The sequence below is a fragment of the Mus musculus genome, chromosome 11 (genome assembly GCF_000001635.26).
Source record: "Mus musculus strain C57BL/6J chromosome 11, GRCm38.p6 C57BL/6J".
Taxonomy (NCBI): Eukaryota; Metazoa; Chordata; class Mammalia; order Rodentia; family Muridae; genus Mus; species Mus musculus.
Window position 1 is genome coordinate 52,045,421 of NC_000077.6, and position 25,778 is coordinate 52,071,198.

At 45.0% G+C, this 25,778-nt stretch overlaps 1 protein-coding gene across 42 annotated transcripts in view; it reads left to right on the plus strand.

Moving 5' to 3' along the window:
* Cdkl3 (cyclin-dependent kinase-like 3) overlaps window positions 1–25,778 on the plus strand; it is an 88,937-nt gene that overhangs the window by 44,579 nt on the left and 18,580 nt on the right. For 2 of the 42 annotated variants that reach the window (XM_011248865.3, XM_011248877.3), the window contains one exon: window positions 512–613. The exons of 38 other annotated variants lie outside the window; for them this stretch is intronic. Coding sequence is in view for 1 of the 4 variants with exons in the window: in XM_030245765.1 (XP_030101625.1) it covers window positions 512–523 (12 nt within the window). In the remaining 3 variants the exon portion in view is untranslated. Of the gene's footprint in view, window positions 1–511; window positions 614–25,778 lie in introns of those variants that run through there. 2 more of the 42 variants (XM_011248882.2, XM_030245765.1) reach the window with 2 other exon arrangements.

The following is a 25,778-nucleotide window of genomic DNA, read 5'->3' on the forward strand; positions in this document are numbered from 1 at the left end:
CCGGAAGGTCTGAGCTACCATGAGTGTATGAATTTAGAATGTAAAAAAGACATGGTTGGAGAGATATTTTGGAGATTAAGAGCACTGACTGTTCTTTCAGAAGATCTGTGTTTGATTCCCAGAACCGACACGGTGTCTCACAACCATCTGTAACTCCAGTTTCAGGGGATCCAACACTCTCTCCTGTTCTTTGCCAGCACCAGGCATAGGCATGGTACAGAGGTAAAACACACATATTCATAAGAAATAAAATAACCCTAAAGATAAACATGTGTGTCTGCTGCTGCTCTTGGGAAGAAAGTCGGTGTAGAGACACAGTGGCCCTCTAGTGCTCCCCCTCTCACAGAGCCGTATTACTGCTGCAGTCATCCATTAAGACCATAGGCCAGAGGTTTGGTTTTCTTTTCCTTCTTTTTTTCCCCGAGTTTACAATGTTTTGGGTCTTTTCTTCAGAATTTTTGCACATTCATGGAGTTCTTGTTATTTTCTTGTTTCTTTGCTTGTTTTACAGAGTCTCCCCTAGCTGGCCTGAACCTCACTCTGTAGACTGAGATGCACGAGAACTCACAGAGTCCACCTGCCTGTGCCTCCAGAGTACTGGGACTAAAGGTGTGCACCACCACCCTGCTCATTGAGTCCTTAAGGTGATCTAAAAGCATACCTCTTACTTTGGGCATCTCCAGACTTTTCAGTGGTTGTCACTTTTAAAATGAGAGTTCTTTTTTTGAGGAGACTTTCAAATGCAAGATCACTAGGCTGCCACTGTGGCCTTGGAAGAAGTATGAGCCAGGGATGGGTCACATAACTTCTCAGCAGGCAGCCTCTGCTAACCGGATTGCTGCCACTGAGTCTGGCCACCATCTCTTTCCTTCAAGCATGCTGTGCACTGCAGATGAATCAGTAATCGGGGTCTGGGTTTTGAAATCTGCCTTGTAGATATTCATAGGATGAGGCAGAAGTCCTGGCTACAGTCCTTTGCCCTCAGTTGTCACAAACAGAAAAGGTGATAATTGGTAGCGCACGAGTATAACTGTGGGACCCACTTCCTTTCAAAAGGAGACAGAGGATGTGGTAGAGAGGAGAAGGCATGCCCTACTGCATTAATTAGTAAAGTGAAATTTGGCCTGTTAACTAACTAGGCCTGGCTCCTGATTCAGCAGTCCTGAAAGCCTGCTCTGGCTGGGCTCCACCCATCTCCTAAATCAGTCAGCTCTGTGGCTTTCTTCAGTCTCCCCCCCTCCCTTTGTGACCTTTGTGTAAGGTTTGACACTGTGAATCACCGTCCCTTTCTGGAACCACTCTCATCTTTTTTTTTGTCACATGTCTTCTTTCTTTTCTCACCTCCAAGTGCCCCTCTGCTCCTCTGCTAAATCACCTTCCCACCTGCTTCCCTGTCCGCATCCTGGAGCACAGGGTTTCAGTTCTTTGTTCTTCCTGTTCCCATGCAAGCAGCTTAGCATGGTCCCCACATCCCAGATGACCTCCTGAGAGCAGACATACAGGTCTAAACAGGACGGCTTTATCCTAACCATGGTTTCCCTCCAGCTCTTCCTGTTTTTAAAAGTGAAACTGATGTGGATCCCTTGTGTGTAATAAAGGGCCTGTCTCAGTTTAGTCAGCTTAACCCCGGAGCTTGGATGCTGGGCAAGCACTGGTCACCAAAGAGGCCCCCATTTCTGTCTTCTGGGTGTTTTGTGTTGTACCCAAGAATAATAAGGAAAGCAAACAAGAATGAACAGAGTGAACATAGAATTATTAAGGAAAACGAGACTGACTCCTGGGAATGGGTGGGGAGCAGCCCAAGGAGGATCGCTGCTGTGGGCAGGTAGTGTGGCAGGACCTGGGTGAAGACTTAGGGAATCTTTCTTGAGACTGTTTTTGCCTGGTCATTTGTATCATGGGTGTACCTGTGAGAAGTCTATACCCGCTGTGCGTGCTCCCTCTCCCCCTGTGCGTGTTCCCTCTGGTCAGACAGAGAGGTGATCATTTGCTGCTTGTCCAGTCAGGGGACTGGCTGTGAGAGGTGATCAGGTTGTCTCCAAACTGCTTGACTAGCTCAGGGTCCACAGTGGCCCCGCCTTTGAAGACACCTCTCATCTCAGTCCCATGGTTCTCCCAGCTGGAAACTTGGCATGGAGTTGATACTTTTCAGTCTCCGAGTATTGTGTCTGATAACCGTTTAAAAAGCAGGCCTACTTAATTTATTCTTGCTATAACATTCTGGTTCTTGAAAATGATACTAAGCTTTTCACATTTAAGAATGTATAGCCCTCCTAGTCTTCTTTTTCCCTTCCAGATCTCATTTTTAATGTTTTTAACTGTTTCACATCCTGTTTTGTGACACAAGATACCTCTTAATTTATGTTTGTTCTCAACCAAACCAGCCTTGAATTGCCTTCTGTTAAATGTTGTTTATGTGAGATAACCATCTACATGATCATGATCAGTTATTGTATTAGTCAGAGGTCCGCAGATAAGCAGAACAAATAGGATGATAGGATGATCCAAGAGTAGGCTTATGAGGTTCACTAACATCGTCAGAGGCTGATGGGTGCACTGAGGCCATCTGCACACTAGAGAGCCAAGGTGGCTCTCGGTCTGAGAAGATGGAAACCTCAGCACAAGAGACACGGTGTGCCACGGTCTGGGGCAAACGCCCGACAGTCCCTGAGGAGCCACTGGTGCAAATCTGTCCTTAGAGGCTGAAGCATCCAATGTTCACATTAGAAAGAAACGGCAAAATTCACCTCCACTCAGCAAGAGTCAAGCATGTAATTGCCTGCTTCCCACTTCTGCCTCCTTTTTGCTTTGTCTGTCCCCTGCCTATTGGATAGCACCTGAGTTCATGGTCGGTCTTCTTATAGCACCAGCTGCACACCAGTCCTCTCCAACAAGTCAGATTGACAGCCATATTCACCATCAGCACTTCCCACAGAAAGGATATAGAAAGCGAATGGGCCACACAAAACAGTGTGTCAGTAAGTTTTTAAAAATTACCCAGAGCTGACAAGTTGTTTAAGCAGATAAAGGCACTCAAATTCTGAGTTTGATTCCTGGGAGCCATCTGGTGGGAGGAGAGAACGGACTCCCAAAAGTTGTCTGCTGACCTTCACATACATATGGGGGACATGTGCACATGCATACACACATACACACACACACACACACACACACACACACACACAATCACAAAATAACAAAAAGATAAAAGGGATAAAAATTTTACTACTAGCTAAGGTATAAATATAAAATGTAAGGAATTGATAACTGCTGCCACAGAGTAAAACATCTGTTTAAAAAGATACAGGGCAAATACCGAAAAAGGCAGTTTTTTGTAGCTATGTTAATTATCAGGAAAAAAATTGAGGCCAGAAAGCAGGTAAGGGCACTTGCTACCAAGCCTGCTTAGCTGACTAGGAACAGACGGTGGAAAGAGAGCAGACCCCTGCCATCTGTCCTCTGACCCCACACATTACCACAGACACATGCACACACACACACATTACCACAGACATATGCACACACACACATTACCACAGACACATGCACACACACACATTATTACAGACACATGCACACGCACGCACTGAATCAAACAGTATACATTAAATGGGCCTTCTATGATTCATTTAAATGCTAAAAAGTTTTGTGCCAACAATCTGGATCTAGGTCAGTGGCAGCGCACACCTGCAACCTGTATCAGGCCCTAGTTGTGTGTTCAACACCCCCAAAAAGGTCTTGTATGTAATAGTACACTTTCAAAATGTGTAACAGACAAATTTAGTGAGTCCAAGGAGGACTTGAGAAATCTGTTGTTGCAGTAAGAGCTTCTTTGTTTGTTTGTCCTTTGATTGTTGGGTATTGAGGGGGTCTCTATATAACTCTGGCGGAACTGGAACTCATTACGTAACCCAAGTGGAGCTCAAACTCAAGAGATCTGCCTCTGTCCCTCTGTCCCCTGTCACTCTGTCCCTTTGTCCCTCTGTCCCCTATCTCTCTATTCCCTGTCCCTCTGTCCCTCTGCCCCTGCCCCTCTATACCCTGTCCCTCAGTCCCTTTGCCCCTCTGCCTCAGTCAGAGCAAACAAATCAAAATGAAACAACAAACAAAAAACCCATGAATACCAAACAAAACATGGCTATGGCTTTGAGTAATGCAGTGTTTAACTCTGCTGTAATAGACATGTAGGAAAACATTTTATCCAGAAATAAAAAAATAACCCATACATATGAAAATTTAAATATATTTTCTAAATGTGTCAAGAAGTAAATAATAATGAAAGTAAGAAATGTAAAAGAGGATGTTAATGAAAGGAGAATCTCAACACAGAACAGGAGACTGATGCTCCAGGTTAGAGCCCAGTGATTTAAAACAGTTAACAACCAGCTGGACAAAACACAAGACGTTCTCTAAAAGTAAGCTGGGGCCTGGTGGCTGGTGCCATATCCTCAGTACTTGGGGGGCAGAGGCAGCAGCATCTGAAATTCAGGGTCACCTTCATTGCTGTATGGTAGGTTTATGATCAACATGGGATACATGAGACTCTGCCTCAGACCAGAACCCAAAACAAAAAGCTGACAGTGAACAGTAGTTTGAGGGGATTATTATAGAGTTTGTATGATGATCCAAATTTCCTAATCCTCAGGAATATATACTAATCTTGATCCACAAACTCCACTGAGCGGAAGGAGAGAGCCAGCATGTGCAGTTGTACCTTTGACGAAGGAGCACTGTGGAACACACACACCACACACACACACATACACACACACACACACACACACACACACACGTAAAGGAGCATTGTGGAACACACACACACACACACAAACACACCACATGTAAAGGAGCATTGAGGAACACACACACACACACATGTAAAGGAGCTTTGAGGAACACACACACATGTAAAGTTAGGGGGCTCGGTGATTAAGAACATTTACTGCTCTTACTGAGGACTGGAGTTCAGTTCCCAGAGCCCACCCTGGGAAACTGTCAACCACTCCAGCTCCAGGGGACCTTCTTCTGGCCTTCACGAGCCGCCCCCAGCATGTGGCATATATTCACAATGCATACATAAACACAATTTAAAATGTTTTGCTTTGTTTTGTTGGACAGGGTTTCTCTGTGTAGTCCAAGCTGTCATCACAGCTGAGATTTTTCAACTCTTGAGAGAGGGATGCTGCTGGGGTACAGAGAGTCTGGTGGCGTGGCTTAGGCTTCTTAGAAGAATAGCATCACCCTCAGTTCTCTTTCAAGACTGTCCCCTAGTGTAAATCTAGGTAGGACTGCACAAGGACTCACCATGGACAGGCAGTCTATGACAGACACCTGTGACCCCAAGTGGGAAGATAAACAGAAATGTACCATGTGAGCACTGTGGTGAGACCGTGGGGCAAGTGTAAAGCCTGAGAGAGAGAGGATCTGAAAGCAAGAGAGCAAGCCCACAACAGCCTGTGATTCCTGACACACACAAGCCCACGCCGCAGTCAGAGAACAGAGACAGGCATAAAGTGTGGGAGAGAGCTGCCAGCCAAGATTCCTCTGTCCAGTGAGGTCTACTTAAAGATGAGGGGAAGAGAACAGAAGCAGAGAGAAGATGGTATTAGCAGTCTGGCCCTAAGACGAAAGCTTCAAGGAATTCTTTCATTTTTCACTTTGTTAATGTTTGATACTTAAAATTAAAAAAAAAAAATTAAGCCAGGTAGTAGTGGCGCACACCTTTTATCCCAGCACTCGGGAGGCAGAGGCAGGCTGATCACTGAGTTTGAGGCCAGTCTGGTCTACAGAACAAGTTCCAAGTCAGCTTAGGCTACACAGAGAAACCCTGTCTCACAAAACAAAAAAAAATTAAATTGTGTTTATGTATGCATTGTGAATATATGCCACATGCTAGGGGTGCCCATGAAGGCCAGAAGAAGGTCCCCTGGAGCTGGAGTTAGGTGGTTGACAGTTTCCCAGGGTGGGCTCTGGGAACTGAACTCCAGTCCTCGGTAAGAGCAGCAAATGTTCTTAATCACTGAGCCCCCTAACTTTACATATGTGTGTGTTCCTCAATGCTCCTTTACGTGTGTGTGTGTGTGTGTGTGTGTGTGTGTGTGTGTTCCACAGTGCTCCTTCATCAGAGGGACAACTGCAGACGCTGGCTCTCTCCTTCCACTCAGTGGAGTTTGTGGATCAAACTTATGCTGCCTACTGAGCCTTACTGCCAGTCCCTTTAAGGGACTCTTTAAATCAAACAAAAATAGTCCCAAATGGAAATGGAAAATTCAGGGAAGAATCAAGAACAAAGGGGGAAATTGTGGGTAAATATTACATATGAATAAGAGGGTTATGAGGGTTTTAACTGTGTGTGGAGAGCTGGGGTGTACCTGGGTGGTAGAATGTGTGCCTGGCACACACGACCCCTGGATCCAGTCTCCACCACGCAAGAATATGACAATAAAAGAACAGAGTTACATGCTTGACCACAGGAAAACCAGGAGGAAATAAATAGGTAAACATAGATAATATGCTCTGAGCTTCTAGATTGAACATATTTTATTTATACTAAATGTAGACAAATCAAAGATAGTAGGAATAAGTGCAACTATATTAGTAATTACAAATACTCCATGTAAATACTAGGACAGTAAACTATCAGGATAGATAAAAACTTTTTACCCCATGCTACTTCCAAAAAAGCCTCCCATGTAAAGCACTGGAATGTTGAACACTTTAAAACGGAAGAAATCTGCCGGGCAGTGGTGGCACATGCCTTTAATCCCAGCACTTGGGAGGCAGAGGCAGGTGGATTTCTGAGTTTGAGGCCAACCTGGTCTACAAAGTGAGTTCCAGGACAGCCAGGGCTACACAGAGAAACCCTGTCTCAAAAATCAAAAACAAACAAACAAACAAACAAACAAACCTACCCCCCCCCCAAAAAAACCACCAACAACAAAAGAGAATACATTGATTTAAATCCTAAAGTAGTGTTTGCTGAATAACATGGTTTCAGAACACAAAATGCAGAAACAGAACTGGATGGAGACAGAACAGTCTACAGTAAACACACTTCTCCCAGCAGCCCGTAAAACAAGTGAACTCGAACCAGTAATGACATGCAAGGCCAAAGTAGCAGCTGATGAAGGAGCCCCAATGGATGCAGCAGAGCTCTGTCTAACCAAGATTAGAACATCAGCACTTTTAACTGTATGTGGTGAGTTGATCAAAAACTGCTTTATGACAATAAAACAAACGTCACCAAAGTCTTGAAACATTCAGAATATTGCCTCTGGCCACACAAGGATTAAGATAGAAATTGATAACTAGCTAGAAGACAGTGGCGTGGCCAGTGCACTGACAGTCTACATGTTCAAAGAAGAGAAGTGAGGAAGTGCCTGCAGCTCGGTGGGTGAAGGCAGGGTGAACAGGTGCACTTAGGGATTTCTTGGGACATCTGCCTGCCATGCTCAAGCTTCCCCCCTGGCAGGCAGGGAACTGGGTGGGAGACCCCAGGATCCTTTTCAAAGGCACCCCCATGGGTTCATTTCCTCCCATCAGGTTCTACCTAGTGGCAATCCACAACCACACACCCCCAAGCACACCTGGCAAGACCAAGTCTTGAAGCACACAGGCCTTTGGGGATACTTACAGAATCCACAGCGTTTGGGGACCTAACTCTGTACTTTAAGAAGCCAGTCAAAGACAGTGAACTCCCAGAACACCGAATGACGGAAACAAGATAAAAGTATTCCTAAATTAAGAAAACACACACTTTCCTGAGAACAGTAAGAAGCTTTGTTTCTGCCATGAGAGAGCAACTACATGACACTCTTGCTTGGTAACAGAGAACAAGACATCTGAACTGAGTATCGCAGGCACTGAGTGGAGGAGAGTCAGCCTCAGGAGGGGTGAGCCTTATGGTCATAGAGGGCTTCTGCCTAGAGGCAGCTGCTGAACCACAGCAGTGAATGGAGACAGAGCATTCATAAAGGGAGAGCTCTGCAGGGATACCAAGGCAGGCTTGTTCTTGGGTGGACTTCAGAAGCTTGACTGCAGTCATCGTCATCAGCATTGCCAGCCTGCCTTCAAACTGCCCCACAGCCCAGGTCTTTGTCCTTCAACTTTTCTTTCCCTTGCAAAGCCAGATGTGTTTCGCAATGCATTGCCTCGACCTGGCACCCTAGCTCCTTTCCCAGTTTCCCTTACAGCTTTCCTTGGTTTCCTACAGATTTCCTTGGCAAATCTCCTGAATTACGGGTTCTCACTTTCGATCCGTTTATCAGACTATGGAGGCCAATACATTGGTGCCAAGAAAAATAAATGTTAAGCTGGGATCTGAGTCTGGCTGACACACCTTGGGGTGGACAGAATGAACATCATTCTGATTGTCACATGAGCCATAAATAGATCCTGGCACAAACTGGAGCTTACAAAGTATTTCATAAATGATGACTGAAGGGTGTTGTATTAGAGAGGAATTCTGTGTTGGGTGTGATCAAGAGGCCTGCGAAAGACTGAAAGGAGAAAGAGAAGATCCACAGAGACAGAGCTGACGCCCTCGGAATTCTGCTGGCCCTTGCCAAGGGACAAGTGACTGAAAGCTCTTTTGAAGATTTATGTGTGTGGGTCTGTGCATGCAGGTGTTATTGGAGGCCTGAAGAGGGTGTCAGACCCCCTCGTTCTGGAGTTACAGGTAGTTTTAAGCCATCCAACATGGGTGCTGGGAACTAAATTCAGGGTCCCTGCAAAGAGTAGCAGGCTTCCTTAAGTGTCAAATCATCTCTCCAGTTCCAGACTCAAAGGAGTTGAGGCCAAAGCCAGTGGCCTTGGAGTTTTATGGAATCTCAGCAGAACACCAAATAGCTGTACAGTGTTCGGGGTCGGGGTGGGAGGTGTAATTGTTAGAGTTGTAGAACTTCAGAGGCTCTGAATGCCCAGCACACCAGAGGAGGGAAAGCCCAGAACTCAGAAACACAGAATGGGGACATCTAGGTGGATGTATGCAAGGATGCTGATGCAGCAGCTCTTGGTTTCTGTGGGCTTTTGAAGGAGCCCAGTTTTCTTTGCTTCAGCAGTTGCCCTGACTTCTTACTGCTATGCTATGTCAAGGACTTAAGTTGAATCCAAGTGTAGCTCCAGTGAAAACATCCCAGACCTGATTGAGGAAAGAAGAAACAACAAAAGAATCCAGAGATGTAGCTTGCATGTGACAGGAGCCAGGGAAGGAAGAACCCTGGAACTAGTTGTTTAGGGTGTTTAGTCAGAGATGAGAATGTATGGCAAGATAAAGACAATTTGAGTTTTTAACACGTTTTCTCAGGATGTAGATGAGAAGGCAGACTTGCCACTGAGATGGCTCTAAGAAACTTGGAAAAGGATCTCAAATCTCAGGGAAAGGGGAAGGCCTGTACTGCATGTATAATGACAGAGGATGGCATAGCAACTCTGAGCAGACATGCTAGGAAAAATGCCCAAACAGAGAACTGTGCTCCACATGAGGCTACAGAAGACAGTACCCATCCAGCATGCCCACAAGGAAGCCCCGCTGAACAGTAGTGTAAGCTCTGAAAACCATGGCAACAGAGACTGATGCTTTCCCAGAGAACAACAACCAAGTCCTTCATGTGAGCCTCCTCTGTCCTGGGAGAACTCAGATTTCATACTCACAGTGATAATATAGAGCCTGTGTATAGCCGTGTCTACTGCACGTGAATTCTTGCCTGGGGGTTATAATTAATCCTTAGACATGGAATCATACACCTTACAACACTGAACCTCTTCACAGTGAAGGAGATGGGGATATGGGGAGTGGCTCCTGATCATGGGCTCTTCTGGTACTGTCACACAGAGTCCCATCCTAAGGCATCCAGCCTTGTGAGATGCTGGACCAGCCTTTGTACATCAGAGGAAATGCAAAGAATGATGGGCTATTCTGTGGGCTGTATACTAAGTCAGAGATCTTTTAGAGTACTTATCCAACAGGCAAGATACTTGAGTGTGGGAGTCAGGCATGGGACCAGAAGTAGTTCCAGTGACCATCGCTCCTAACATAGGGGCTCACACACCACTTAGAGTGTGTTGTGTTCCCATTCCTATAATCTTGAGCTTTGGAGACATGGAATTCCTCATCTCAAAAAAAAAAAAAAAAAAAAAAAAAGGGCATGCTCCTGTCAAGTCCTAGCAAGATTCCCAGTTAAAAGTTATAACTGCCAAGGCATTTCTTGTGTCCAGAGACTAGCAGACAGGAAGAAAGTCACCATTCTGACAGAATAAGAACAGGCTGCTGTAGTCAGCAGAACTGGGCAGGACTACGGTGTACCTTTTAATTTTTTCAAAGTCTACTTTTTAAAAAAAAAGATTTATTTATTTATTATATGTAAGTACACTGTAGCTGTCTTCAGACGCACCAGAAGAGGGCATCAGATCTCTGTTACAGGTGGTTGTGAGCCACCATGTGGTTGCTGGGATTTGAACTTCGGACCTTTGGAAGAGCAGTCGGGTGCTCTTACCCCCTGAGCCATCTCACCAGCCCCAAAGTCTACTTTTAATGATGGTTCTTAAGTGCTTTAACCTCCCTTTTAGCCCACCACCCACCAGAGGTGGTGGGAAAGAAAGGATATGGGGGAAGTGGACCTGTTTAGAAAGGTTCTTTGGAACAGCTCCTACAGGTCAGCAGCAGCAGCTCGATCCACTCACAAACACTTCAGGGATACATCAGCAGTCCAGTTCGGTAGAGTCAGGATAGCGAATATGAATCAGCAGTGGTGGCTCTACCCAGCAGAGACAGCCAGGCCTCAGCCTCAGCCTCAGCACGAATCAGCAGCATGAGGGACCCAGAATGCCAAGAGTTGTACTCAGCTGTGTCTCTCTCAGTGAAGCAGAGATCAGCAAAGACTCGAGACCTACAGCATTTCACAGCTTGCTCTATAAGCAAGCCTAGCTCAGCCTCTGTCACTATCAAGTTCTATTTATACTTCCTCCAAACGTCATGTGTCCTCCATGGGTCTTGCCTCAGCACTCGCCTTGCTTGCTTCAGTACATGTGTGTGTCTCAGCTGACATCACTCTGCCAATCAGCCCAAGTCCTTGAAATCGACAAGAAAAAAAATTAGATAATGGCACACCAAGAAGTTTTTTTGGTGCATTTCTTTCTATGGGATCCCAAGAAATGCAGCTCAACTCCAGTGTAAGGCCGACCAATACATGTTTGTCCTTAGCAAAGAACCCATCACATGTCCTTTCACGTGCTTGCTTTAGCAGAAGATCCTTTTCACCTGTGTCTGCTTCAGTGAAATGTTCCTTCACGAGTCTGTCTTAGGCCACTTAGGAAAACACTCCTTCATGTGCTTGCCCCAGCGAAACACCAGCCAGCACAATTGACCCTCCTTAGAACCCTTATGATTCCACTTCATTCCTGTGACATGAAGAGGACAGAGTGGTGTATGTGTGAACAAAAAGTAGCCATGTCAGTGTCTCTTGCTGTTACTTCACAGTTCCGTTAACTGAATGGACATACAAGGCAGCCTCCAACTGGGAAGATACTCTTGCCAAGAGGGTCAGGAGACTTGGAAACAGAGGTTTCTGCACCATCATATTTGCCCTGAGAGCTTGTAAAGACCCAGTTGTTAGTTCAGTGGACCATGAGACAGCTGGGGTCTGAGCTGCTGGCCTGAGATCAGCTGTCTGTTTCCTGAATTCTCCCCAGGAAGAAAAAGTAATGGGAACCATGGAAATGACCCTCTCTCCAAATTTGGAGTAAATGTATTTTGGTGGATATTTGGGGGCCTCCAAAACGTACCTCTTAGACTTGGGGAGAAGTTGTTTCCTGATAGCCTCACTGTTGCACCCTGCAGTGCAATACTGAGTTTGCATTGAGGCCACACTTCCTGCATTCATCCCTGACTGGCTCCTCAGGAACCAGAAGGTTCTCCTCCTCCGGAGAACACAGGATGCTACTGGAGTCTTTCCCCTTTCACACAGGTCTGATCTGCATTGCAGCCGGCCTTCCAGCTGCCTCTGGCTCCTTTCTCACTCTTACTGCAGTTCCTTGGACAGATGTCTTCTGTGGCAAGTCCCCTTCTTGCCATATGGCTTTTTGTGCTGTCAAGCTGACAAACTATGCTGAGGGGAGGAATTTACAAAACCAAAGAATCAAAGACTATGCTTGTCTTGCATGCATGATACCCTGGTCTGACATCCCCCCGAATACCCCACAATCCAAATGGAGCTTTCTAAAGCCAAAAGAAATGATACATCTCCTTAAGACAAGTAGAAAATACTCAAATTAGATGATAAGGATCAAAATGAAATTAAACAAACAAAAAATAACAAAACGGGGAAAAGTGAAGTTGAGACAATATTAAGGGAACATGCTCTTGTACTCCAGAAGGAAGAGAAGGGGGAGAAGAAATAATAGCTGAGATATTTTTAAATGTGAGGAAAACTATAAGTCCTCTATCTGGAGATATTTAAATTGCTAGGAATTAGAGCATTAAGTCACAAGATATATAGATACTCACCAATGACCATGTCACTCTGAATGTGCCTGATCTCAGAAGATGAGCAGTATTGGCCCTCAGTGATACTTGGATAGGTGAAAGGGACGTGCCATCCACAAGGAGGCATGTGGTGAAGCACCAGGGCTTATGGGGGGTGGGGGTGGGGGGAGAGGCTGGTACATGGAGGGAAACCAGGCCAGACTGTTTACTGTGGCATCTTGGGAAAGAACAGGAGAGACAAGGTAAGAAGTTGTAAGGTGGGAGTTTGGTTTTGTTTAGATATTGCTATTGTTGTGCTGGTTGGGAACTCAGTACACAGCCCACATTGACCTTGAACTCATGTTCCTCCAGTGTCAGCCTCCTGAGTGTTGGGAATACCGAAGTGTGTTATTAGTTGGCTAGAATGGGCTGGCATGAGTCATGGTGGAGGTCTTGGGGTGAAGGGGCTCTCCTGCATTGTCTCCTGACTGATGCCGCTGTGGTTAGAGCAATGGGAAGTGCTCTGAGTGTATGGGGTTGGAGAAAATGTGCATGGAGGATGGGCTGTGGGTAAGTTGTGAATGGCACAATGGCAAGTGAGAGCTGTACTGTCTCTAGAATTGTCTCATGCCGGGGAGGGAGGCAGACAATAGTCCCTTGAGGATAGGAAGGGACCCGTGTGAAGAAGTCTATAACTCAGTATGATCACTGTGTTAGCTGGTTTTTATTTTCAGGAGGGATTCCCTAGATCAGATTGGCCTGTGGCTACATTTGTGAGAAGCTGTCTTGACTGTTGATTGATGTGGGGCCTAACTGACCGGTTATGGGTGGCACCATTCTTAGGCCATTGGACTTGGGCTAAGAAAGCTGAATGTGAACAAGCCAGTAAGCTGCCTTCCTCCACAGTTCCTGCTCCAGGCTCCTGCCCTTGGGTTCCTGCACTGACTTCCCTAATGATGGGCTGTTGTCAAGAAGTATTAGCTGAAATAGATCCTTTCTTTCTCAAGGTGTGTTCTGTCATAGTGTTTATCACAGCTCAAAAAGCAAACTCAGAGAATTTACTCAATTCTTAAAGTGAGCAAAGGAATTTGCATGGGCTGAATTGTAACCCACCATGCCCATCTTTGTCAGTCTTACTTGTTGAAACCCTAACCCTACATGTGTACTAGTTTTGAAGACGGGTTTTTGCTAAAGTAATTAAGCCTACCTGAAGTCGTAAGGATAGACCTTGATCTGATAGGGTCAGTGTCCTTGGAAGAAGAGATGCTAGAGACTCAGGGTGTAGATTAACAATAAAAACCAGCTGAGCAGGCTCGGAGCCAGGGCTGTTTGCAGTGAACAGTGAACACCTGCGAGCCAGGAGTGCTGTCAGCAGCTCCTGCCCAGGCTGGCACTGTGAACTTGCATTTGCAGCCTCTAGAGTTACCAGAAAATAAATGTCTGCTGAGGGATTCTGTGATGACATTTGCTCGTGGAAGGCCATACTAATTAAGGCAGGATTTGAGTAGAGAGTTCTCTGAGGAAGATGTACAGGTGGCTAGTATCTTTAATAAGCTCGAAAGTATTTAGTTCTCAGAGAATTGTACATCAAACTTCAAATTAGATGCAATTTTACTATCCCTAGGATAGACAGAAGACCATGTAATAACAAACACCAGTTAGACCCTGGAGAAATTAGAATCTTCCTACACACTGAAGTTGGGGCAGAGAGTAATGGGAGTGTTTTGGAAAAAAAAAAAAAAAGTCTGGTCAATCCTCAACTGGTTGCACAAAAGTTCTGCTCCTGTGTATGTCCAATAGAAGTGAAAGCAATCATCGACAAAGAAACGTGAGCAGAACTGTGTCATGTCCATGGGGCAGAGTAATATCTGTTCATAGAAAGGAAAAGGGTGGCTGGCAAGGCAGCTCAGCAGGTAACGATGCAGTGCAAGCCTGGGACCCGAGTGTCAGCCCCAGAGGGAAAGAATCAACTTTACAGCTATCTTCAGGTCCCCAGACACATACTGTGCTACATGCAGCACCCCTCCACATCATACATGGGTGCATGCATGCACCCATAATGATGATAACATTTGAAGGAGTTAAGTACTGACGCTCGCTAAAACATGGAATAACCTTGAAAAAAAATAGAAAGGCAGGCTTAGTGGTGCATGCCTTTAATCCCATCACTCAGGAGGCAGAAGCAGCCAGTTGAGGCTGGACTGATCTACATAGTTACAGGGCAGGCAAGGATACTTAGTGAGACCTTGTCTCAGAAAAACCGAAAAGAAATAAAAAAAGAGCTGGGCAGTGGTGGCCCACACCTTTAATCCCAGCACTTGGGAGGCAGAGGCAGGCAGATTTCTGAGTTCGAGGCCAGCCTGGTCTACATAGTAAGTTCCAGGACAGCCAGGGCTACGCAGAGAAACCCTGTCTCGAAGACAAAAACAAAAACAAACAAAAGAAATAAAAAAGAAAGTTACAAGAGCCACTTAAATATATAAATGGTTCAGATACTCCAGTTACAAAACTGAAAATTACCCAGTTGAAAACCTGGACAGCTTTACAGTAGAGGGAAGGGGAAGCACGCAGTCAGTCATTGGGAGAGAACTGAAGTGTCTTATCAGACAGAGTCAAGTCTGCACACAGGTTACAGGATAGAGATTCTGTGCTGATTAGATGTACTATCAAAAAGGAGCCTTAGGATGATAAAGCAACAGCTGGTGGACAAATTCATAAATATAGCAGATACTTCAGTCCTTTTCTGTGGCTCGACAATTGAACCCCACGGCCTCATTCCTGGCTTACTTACTGGCTTGTTCTTCCTAGCTTGTTCCGTCTGCTTCCTAAAAGCACTAGGACTACAAACCCAGAGGTTTCTCCAGGCGCACACACTGCCACGTAGTGATAACTCGGGACTCTTTTTTTACTCTTCTTTTGAAACAGAATCTCATTAACTGCCAAAGTTGTCCTTGAACTTACTCTGTCGCCTAGACAGGCTTTGAACTCATGCTCCTGCCTCAGCCTCCCAGGCAGCTAAGACTGCAGGCCACACCACTACCTTCAGCATGAGTAAAAGGAAAGTTAGTCGGGACATATGTGACCTGAATAACACCAGCCAGCCTGAGTGACAGATGCCACTAGAATACTACACACAAGAAAGCTGAAAATATTTATTTCTTAACTTTTATTTATATGCACTTTGTGTGCCTGTGTAGATGCATCTGTGCATGTGAATGCCCATGGTAGCCAGAAGAGGGCATCAGATTCCCTGGAGCTGGTGTTACAGAGGCACTAATGCGAATGCTGGGAATGGAACCCCGGTCTCTGCAAGAGTAGCAAGTGCTCTTATCTGATGAGCCACCTCTCCAGCCCCAAGGACTACACATTTTTAAAAGTACAAATATAACGTTTACTACATGGACCATTGTGCTGGCTAATTTTATACCAAGTTGATACCAGCTAGAGTCATCTAGAAGAGGGACTCTAGGTTGAGAAAATGCCCCTACCACATTGGTCTGTGGGCCTTTTACTTGATTGATGGTTGATGTGGTGGTGCCCAGCTCAGTGTGTGTGCCTGGAGAAACCTCTGGGTTTGTAGTCCTAGTGCTTTTAGGAAGCAGGCGGAACAAGCTAGGAAGAACAAGCCAGTAAGTAAGCCAGTAAGCAATCTTCCATGGTCTCTGCATCCGCTCCTGCCTCCGTGTTCCTGGCCTAGCTTCCCTCAGTGATGGACTGTTACCTAGAAGTGTAAGCAGAAGAAACCCGTTCCTCCTCAAGTTGCTTTTGGAAATGGTGTTTATCACAGTAACAGAAACCTCTAACTGAGACAAGTATATACGGAACCATAAAGCAAACCTCAATACATTTCCACAGATTGCTACCATACATATGCTTTTATAGGAATTAATAAGTTAACGTGGTGGCGCACGCCTTGAATCCCAGCACTTGGGAGGCAAAGGCAGGTGGATTTCTGAGTTCCAGGACAGCCAGAGCAATACAGAGAAACCCTGTCTCGAAAACAAAACAAAACAAACAAACAAACAAACAAAGTTAAAGTGGAAGGACCAGCCAGACGGCTCAGTAGGTGAAGGCTTTTTTGGCCCTTCTGACAATCTGAGTTTAATCCCTGGCACCCACATGAAGGGTTGCTCTCAGAACAACACATCTGAGCACATGCCCACATGCATGCAAAATAAATACATGTAATTTAAGAAATAAATGGGGGAGGCAGGAAAATGGCTCACTGTTTAAGAATACTGGATGCTCTTCCAGAGGACCCATGTTTGACTCCCAGCGCCCCCATGGTAGCTCACAATCCTCTCTTAAGTCCAAGTCCAGGAGATCCGGTGCCCTCTTCTGGACTCTGTGGGCCTGAGTGAGGCACACAAGCAGTACACAGAGACACACATCCAAGAAATAAATAAATAAATGCAAAATAAATACTAAAAGAAGAAAAAAAAAAGATATGGTGAGAGATACAGCAGTGTGTGAGATGAAGGGGCTGTCACTGCAGATGCCACAGAGCTGAGGACCTGAAGGGACCAGTAGTGTAGACACTCAACAAAAGCAAACCTTTGTACACAAATTGTGATGTTAAAATCACAAAGGTGTCTAATAACGAACTCTGTGCCGATAAATTTGACCCCAAATAGGAACAAATTCTGTGAAAACCAACACTGACAGAAGATTGAGGAAGTTCAATGAACCTTGCCCTCCTCTAGAGCATCTGAAAGCTCTCCCTCAGCCTGGCCAGGTAAAGGCTCTCCTACTAGGCCAGATGGCCTCAGTTCAGGCCCCAAAAAGCACATGGTAGACAGAGAGGACTGACTTGTGCAGGTGGTTCTCTGATCTCTGCTTGTGTGCTCTGGCATACTACCCGCCCCCAAACTAACTTAACTAAGGATATTTCTTGAGCCGGGTGTTGGTGGCACACGCCTTAATCCCAGCACTTGGGAGGCAGAGGCAGGCGGATCTCTGAGTTCGAGGCCAGTCTGGTCTACAGAGTGAGTTCCAGGACAGCCAGGGCTACACAGAGAAACCCTGTCTCGAAACCGCCCCCCCCCCAAAAAAAAGAATATTTCTTAGGCCGGACATGGTGGCCCACACCTTTGATCCCAGCAATTGGGAAGCAGAAGCAGGCAGATCTCTATGAGTTTGAGGCCAATCTTGGTCTGCATAGTTCCAGGCCAGCCAGGGCTACATGAATAGAGAGACCCACCCTCCTACCAAAATTTCTAGATAGTCTTCCTTTTCTTTTTTCTTTTCTTCTTCTTCTTTTTTTAATCCTTTAATTCTAGTACTCAGGAGGCAGGGGCGAGTGGATCTCAATGATTTCGAGGCCAGCCTGGTCTACAAAGTGAGCTCCAGGACAGCCAAGGCTACACAGAAAAACCCTGTCTCAAAAACAAACAAAACTGCTTCCCGTGTATTTTACAAATTGCTGGCATGAACTTGATCCCACTTGATAATATCTGCATCCATGTGGAAAGTGGGCCAAGAGCATTCCTCCCTCCAAAGAGATTGTGTATGCTTGCCTAGTATTGTGTGATTAGCAGAGATGCTTCTGGAAGAAAAAAATACCTCCATCCCAGCAGGCTGAGATTTGTCCTACTGACTTACCCAGGCAGTGATAGGAGGATGGATCAACATGTACTTCATGTGAGCAGCCACTGGGAAGCTTCATAGTGTCTTCTTCCCACTTCTTGCTCTTTGTCTTTTGATAGCAGAACTGGAGATCAGCAAGTCCCAGATAGAAGCTGGGCCCTGAACAAAGAAGCCACAGGGACAAAGCCATAGCTGCCCTCGGCCCAGCCGAGAGCCAAAGAGCAGTAGCAAATTCCCAGCTGACCTGTGAGATGACAAAGAACTCTCTGGTCTTGAGTTATTGCAACTTGAGGATTATTTGCATCCACAACACAAAATAGCCAAAGTGTTGATAATATTTAAGACAAGGTATCACTATGTAGCCCAGGCTAGCCTGGAATTTATGCTCCTCCTGTCTCAGCCTCCCAAGTGCTACAGTTACTGGTCTGTGCTACCACACCCAGTTGCAAAGTTCACCTAATACTGAAAATATTCCTTCCAGTTGGGAGTCTGAGTGACAGAGCGCTTGCCTAGCATGTGGGAGTCTCTAGGTTCAATTCCCAGGATTAAATAAAGTGCCCCTTTAAAAAAAAAAAAAAGTCAACCAGCCAGGGTCTGGAGAGGAGAAGCAGCTCAGGTCTGCACACTATGTGCCTGCAGAGGGCAAGGCTGTTTCCCGGCACCCACTGCAGGCAGCCTGCCCTCCTCTGGCCTCCAAGGGCACCTTTCTGTGCATGCACACACAGACACATACTCTAAAATAAACATAAATCTTTTAAAAACAATGAGCTGAAAATTTGGCTTAACTGGTTTCATCTCATTTCCATGCTAAAAACCCATCAGTGAAATAGATTCCCTCTATGAAAACTCCTGCCTCCCCTCCCCTGCCTTGTCTCTGCCAGCCACTTCTCCCCATTTTCTCTTCCCCATCCCCTTCTCTCACGTCCCCTCCTCCCCCTCCCTCCTTCCTTCCCCTTTCCTCCCCCATCCCTTCCCCCCTCTCCCTTGTTTTCTTTCATTCATTCCTTTTACTTTCTTTTCCTAAAGAATTTTTGTTTTCTGTGTGTGGATATTTTGCCTGAACATACATGAACCACATGCATGCCTGGTGCCCTTGGAGGCCAGAAGAGGGCATCAGGTCCCCTGGAACTGGAGTGAACAGCCATGTGGGTGCTGGGTCCTCTGGACAAGCAGTCGGTGCTCTAACTGCTGAGTGACCTCTCCTGCCCTTTACAGGTTATTTTCATAGTGAAGCACCCATCTACCAGAACAGGTTATGTCTGGACTCTGAAGCATCGGCTGCTTTTCCCTCCTTTTCTTTTGATTTTAAACACATTCGTGGAGTTTTAACTACCCCAAAGCTTTTCTAAAGCTTGTGCTAATATCACATACACTTCTAAAATTCAATGCTGCTGTGTAATACTTGGGTGTCAGGAGCCATGTGGCTAGCACAGCTCTGCTGCTTTCTGCATGTGTTGGAGCATCAGAGGGACTGTGAATTATACTGAGAAGGGAGCAGAGCCAAGCAGGTTGGTGCATACCATTAATCCCAGCACTTGGTAGGCAGAGGTAGGCAGATCTCTATAAGTTAGAGGCCAGCTTGGTTTACAGAATGAGTTCCAGGACAGCCAGGGCTACATAGTGAAACCATGGTTTCAAAAAAACAAAACAACCAAAAAAAAAAAAAAAAAAAAACACCAACAAACAACAACCAAAACAAAAATCCCAAAATCTTGTAATTTCTTTCTTTCTTTCTTTCTTTCTTTCTTTCTTTCTTTCTTTCTTTCTTTCTTTTTTTTTTTTTTGGTTTTTTGAGACAGGGTTTCTCTGTGTAGCCCTGGCTGTCCTGGAACTTACTTTGTAGACCAGGCTGGCCTCGAACTCAGAAATCCACCTGCCTCTGCCTCCCAAGTGCTGGGATTAAAGGTGTGCGCCACCACTGCCCGGCTTTGTAATTTCTAAGTTTTCTAATTTTTCTTTGTCACCTTTTGAGTAGTGACTGTCTCTACTGTTCTCTACACCTTAATGTCTGCCCTACTTTTATTATTTTTTTCTACTCTGTTTTAATATCCTCTCCCCTACCACATGCAAAGTCTTACTTTTATAGCCTAGACTGGCTTTTAATTCAGTGTGTAGCCCAGGTTGTTGTAGTAAATTTCCAACCCCAATAAGCCCATGCAAAAACCACACAACTCAGTTATTATATGTATAACCTGTAGGCCTAGGTTGGGCAAATCTACTATTACACTAATCTGTTTGCAGCTATGAGATCCCTTGTTATTTGTAGCTTCTCTAGGCCATGTGGTTCTGCTCCATCTTTCTTCTGTTTCTTTTCCCTTCCTCTCTTCTCTAAAACCTCCAGCCCCACCTTTCCCTTCTACTGCCCAGTCACAGGCTCTAGCCTTTATTTGACCAGTTAGACTGGGGAGATGCTTATGTGGGGTCACCTCAGTAATCCACTCCTCCAGGGAGCCCCTCTTGAAGAAGCAGAATTAACATCAGAATACAAACGGCACCAGAGCAACCCACACCACCAGGCTAGCCTCAAGCTGCCGAGCCTAACTGCGGAAATCAAAGGTACACAGAGCCTCACTTAACCGCTTCTGCTTATTTCTACCGTAGTTCACTGAATAACAGCTCATGTGCATTTCTGTTAATAAGAAGCATGTTGATGCCACAAATTTGCCTCTAGGAACAACTTTAGCTTTATCAGACAAGGTTTAATACATATCCTTTTCATTATTGGTGAGAGTATATTGTAGTTTCTACTCCAGTGACTTCTCTGCACTGTGTGTTATTTGTAGATGCACATTTCTTAACTTATAGCCACACGGGAGCATTTGAAGTTGATAGTGTAATTAGAGGATGGTCAGAGACTCTGCTCAGTAGTATTTTGCTCCTTTAAAATGTATTTAATTTGGTTTAAATAGCAGCATACAGTAAGTGTTTGAACTTGAAAAACACATGCATTCTGTAGTTGCTGTGTGCAGTATCCATTAGGTCAAGAGTGGACTTGCCTCCTTCTGGTCTGCATATCATTTTTTGACCATTTGACATGTGCATAGTCTAACAGTTTTGAGGGGTAATTGTTAAAAATTTCCAAGTATGATTTGTAGTGAGAGCTCTGGAGTTTTGGTCTCTTTAAACACAGTACTATAAGAATCTGCTTTCATTCTAATCACAGGTGTAGGGATGTAGGGCTGCTTTAGACTGTCCACAGCAGCTGACTAGGAGTTGCCTCATGCGCTAGCAGATAGTCAGCTGTAGGTTGTTTCTGCGATTGTGTGACATAAGGAATTCTGGGAACTTTTCAGAGGCTACATAAATGCTAGGGCCCCCAAGGCAGTATTGGAGGTTGTTGGTCATTCAGATTGCAGTTTGTTAGTAGTCAAAGAAGAAACAAGAAGAACTAGATTCAGGAGTCAATCTCCCCCTCCCCCCTCCCCCTCCCCCTCCCTCTCTCCCTCTCCCTCCTCCCCCTCCCTCTCTCCCTCTCCCCTCCCCTCCCCTCTCCCTCTCTCCTGTATTCTTTCTCTTCTATCTAGTGATAAGGATGAAACCAGGGGAATAGAGTGGAAAAAGAAGAACCCATGAAGTAGCTAAATCCAGATATAATAATTGTGGATTTGTCTGTTTAATTTTTTCACATTTTTAAGTTTTAATGTTGTGTCTATATAAATAGAGGCCCAAGACAGCTTTTCGGCGTTGTTCGTCTCCTTCCCCAATGTGGCTCCTGGGGCTTGAACTAAGGTCACTAGGCTCAGGCTTTATCCACTGGTCCATCCTGCTGTCCGGTTCTTTTAAAGCATCGTCGAGGCATTTCATATTAGGTTCGTAGAATTTGCTATATTTTCTTGTTGAACTGCACCTCTTCACATGTGTTTGACTTACCAGAGCAAATCTAGTTTGTGTTTTATTCTTGAGGCTCAGTGAAACAGCTCAGAATGCTCTCCCACTGCTCTCCCCGCTCTCGTGCTAACGGTGCCATGCGTCTTCCTTATGTAGGTGTGTGTCAGCCCTGCATTACCTGTGTCTGACGTGGTTGACATTTCCTTTTTTTTTTTTTTTTAATGTATTCCTCTCTGCATCTTCAGGCTCATGTATGGAATCATTTTGCTCTTTGTATTAACATTTCCCTTACCACAAATTCTGATGACAAGTCCATTCAAGTTCCATTTTTCTGTTAGAGCCTTTCTTGGTGTCTCTGCTTTGCTCCTGTGATGATGGCTGTTATGAATGGGGTTTTGAAATTTCTTCATCTTCCTAACAGCCAGAGGTGGTGTGCAGGTGTCACACCTTGATGGCCACTTACACTGCTTAACTGTCATTTTTAAAAAGTGTGGATCTAGGACCTAGGGAGATTCAAGAGACTAGGGCAGAAAATGATAAGAGGACGACACCCAGACATGCCCCTCTGGATCTGTATGTGTGCATACACACACAAACAGTACACACACACAACACACAACACACACACAAAGCCTGTTCTCCTGCTGAACTGATTTATAGCAGGCATGTGTATTGGTGTGGTTGGAATAAACTCTTTGCAGAATACTAACAAGTTAACCAAGTTGTTGACTAAAGTAACCATGCCGAGAAGAAAAAGACCAATTGTATATGGGTACACCATCGCTGTCTCCAGACACACCAGAAGAGGGCATCAGATCCCATTACAGATGGTTGTGCACCACCATGTGTTTGCTGGGAATTGAACTCAGGACCTCTAAACCTCTGAGCCATTGCTCTAGCCCCCTACCTTTTTAAAAATGATTTTATTCTTAATCTCTGTGCATTGGTGTCTTACTGCATGTATGTACCGCTTTGTCTGCGTGAGGATGTCAGATCCCTGGAACTGAAGTTACAGACAGTTGTGAGCTGCATGTGGATAATGTGAATTGAACCCAGAGGACATTTTATTTTGTGTGTGCACCTGTGTATGTGTTGTGGGCATGTCCATGTCACAATATACATTTGAGCAGAGGACAACCTGAGGGAGTTAGTTTTCCTTCCACCATACTTGGGTCCTGGGGATTGAACTGAGGTCATCAGGCTGGGCAGTGTCTTTTCCCACTGAGCTATTCAGCTGGCCCAAAAGAGACTAATCTGAGTTTGGGAAAGGGAATTTTGCCTGTATGTTATAAGGCTAAAACCAAAAAGAATAGTGTGCCATTCTTTCATGCTAGTTTGTAAGTTTGTTCCGCATCAGCACGTGTTAATAATTCTGAAATTGCATGTATATTCTAGGAAAGGGTTGGGCAAATCCACTGTGGAGTGCACTCATGTTTTTATTAGATGTAGAAGTGTTCTGTGCCAGAAAGCATGAATAACTAAATAAGTGATGCAGGCATATTAAAAAGACACAGAAGGCAATTGGAAGAAGCTTCTAGTAGCCAAATCTGGGCACTAAAATAATTACAGGTACAAGAGTGGAGTAGACTGGATCCTGCATAACAGTGTCTAAGAATACACATGCACATGCTCACACACATGCTCACACATGCACATCCTCGCACACACATGTACGCACATAGTGACAAGTATCTATGGATCCCTACCCATGTGAGGATGGACATTAGGTCCCTAGACACATGTAAAAACAGCACATATGCCATATGTCTTATGTTTGTTTGTATAAACCTGAGAAGTGTGAGCAAAGGGGGATGCGCAGCTCTACCTATAGAGTGGTTCCAGCTAGTGTAGAAGGGGCGACAGGATAGGAAGCCGCCATCAGCAAATGACAAATGACACACTAAGAGGTGAGTCAGGGCCTTTCAAATGGCTCAGTTAAGTCCCCTGTCACACAAAACCTGTCAACCTGAGTTTGAGCCCTGCAACCCGAATGGTGGAAAGAGAGAACTGACTTCTGAATGTTGTCCTTTGACCTCCACACACACCATAGGCATGACCGTGACTCTCCTCAGCCACTAAATCAATAAAGTGTAATCATAAAAAACATTCAAATAAAAATCAGATGTGGCTGATATGGTGGTGAGTGTCTATAATTTCAGCGGTTGGGAGGCAGAGGCAGGAATCTCAGGAGTTCAAGTTCATCTTTGCCTACAAGGCCAGCCTTTTGCCATCATGAACATACCAAGACCCCCTGTCTGAGCAACCACCCTCTTGCCCACCCCTGACCCCACCACTAAAAGAATCATTGATGACAATAAAACAAAAGAGTGTGTTTTCTTAGTTTTAGACTGTCTCCTCCTCAGAGTCTTACCAGATACAAAAGGGAAAAAGGGTGATTTGTGCAAAGAGAATATTAGAAGCCCTCTGTAACTTTATCAAAGTGAGCATGCTTAGAATAGCATAAACTAAGGGCTCTAGTGATGCTCACTGGTTAAGAATAGGGTAAAGTAAGGGCTCAAGCAATGCTCCCTGCTCTTGCAGAAGACCATGGCCCCTCTTATGGCCTCTAAGGGCACCATCATGCATGTGAGCACAACAGACATACACATAAATGAAAATAATGTTTTATATTATATAACATTGAATAAATTACATGACATTGGACAAGGTGCAACAAGAACAGCCTTGTGTCATTATTTCTCTGGTGTTCCTGCCCCAAAGTAAGTGACTTGATTCTAAAACTGAGAAAGTTATCAGGGGAAGGCTGTAATGAGAGTGGCCTGTAACAGTCTAAGGGTCAAGGCCATGAATATTAAGGAAAGATTGAAGGACAGTCAAGCCGGGACTAGGGGTATAACTCAGGGAGTGCTTAGCACACACAAGGCCTTAGTGGTTGGATGCTCAACACTGGGTAATATACCATAACCCAAGCAATCAGGAGGTAAAGATAGAAGAACCAGAAATTCAAAGTCATCTTTGGCCACTACCAGACCAGCCTGGGCTACAAAAGACCCTATCTCAAGAGAGGAAGAAATGCAGGGAGGGAGAGAAAGAGGCTTTAGAGCACATTTACACTAGTCACTGCAGAAAACAGCTTTAGTTCAAAGTCTATTCCTGTTAAATGGGGAGAAAACACTTTTAAGTAGAAATGGAAGGAAACAACCATCTGAAGAAGGGACCTATGCAGAAATCCACTGAAATACCATTCATATATCAAGGGACCAGCAAGAAGATAGGGACTCCCTCATTGTCTTCCTCTCTTCAATAGGAACTCACTGCCAGAAAGGTGTCAGCATTTACCAGCCATGTCAGTAAACCCTGACAGTTTGTATGGGATCTGATTTAGCTGTAAAACTTACCCAGGACAGCCAAAGACTGAGAGCTGCCAGCACATCATAAAGCCCAGAGCAGAAGAACTTGTTTCACTATAACACAGGTGGTTTTAAAGTTGTAATTAAGACGGCTGAACTGATAAAAGGGTGGGAAACAAGCCAGTGTAACTGGTGTGGAGCCTACAAACAGGCCCATTCATGCCCAGAAACGTGACCACTGGTAAGCCCAGTCTCTGAGGGTCCACCACACCCTTAGACGTGGAACTGGACTATGGTAAAAGGATAGAAGAATTGGGCTCTTCCTGATTAGGAATACTAAGTGTGTGTTAAGAGCACTGGCTGCTCTTCCAGAGGTCATGAGTTCAATTCCCAGCAACCACATGGTGACTCACAACCATCTGTAATGGGATCTGATGTCCTCTTCTGGTGTGTCTGAAGACAGCTACAGTGTACTCATATACATTAAATAAATTAAAAAACAAAACAAAACAACTTATGGTTCTCTGTGGTTCCCAGCTGTTAAGAGCACTGGCTGCTCTTGCAGAGGACTGGCGTTCTATTCCCAGCACCAA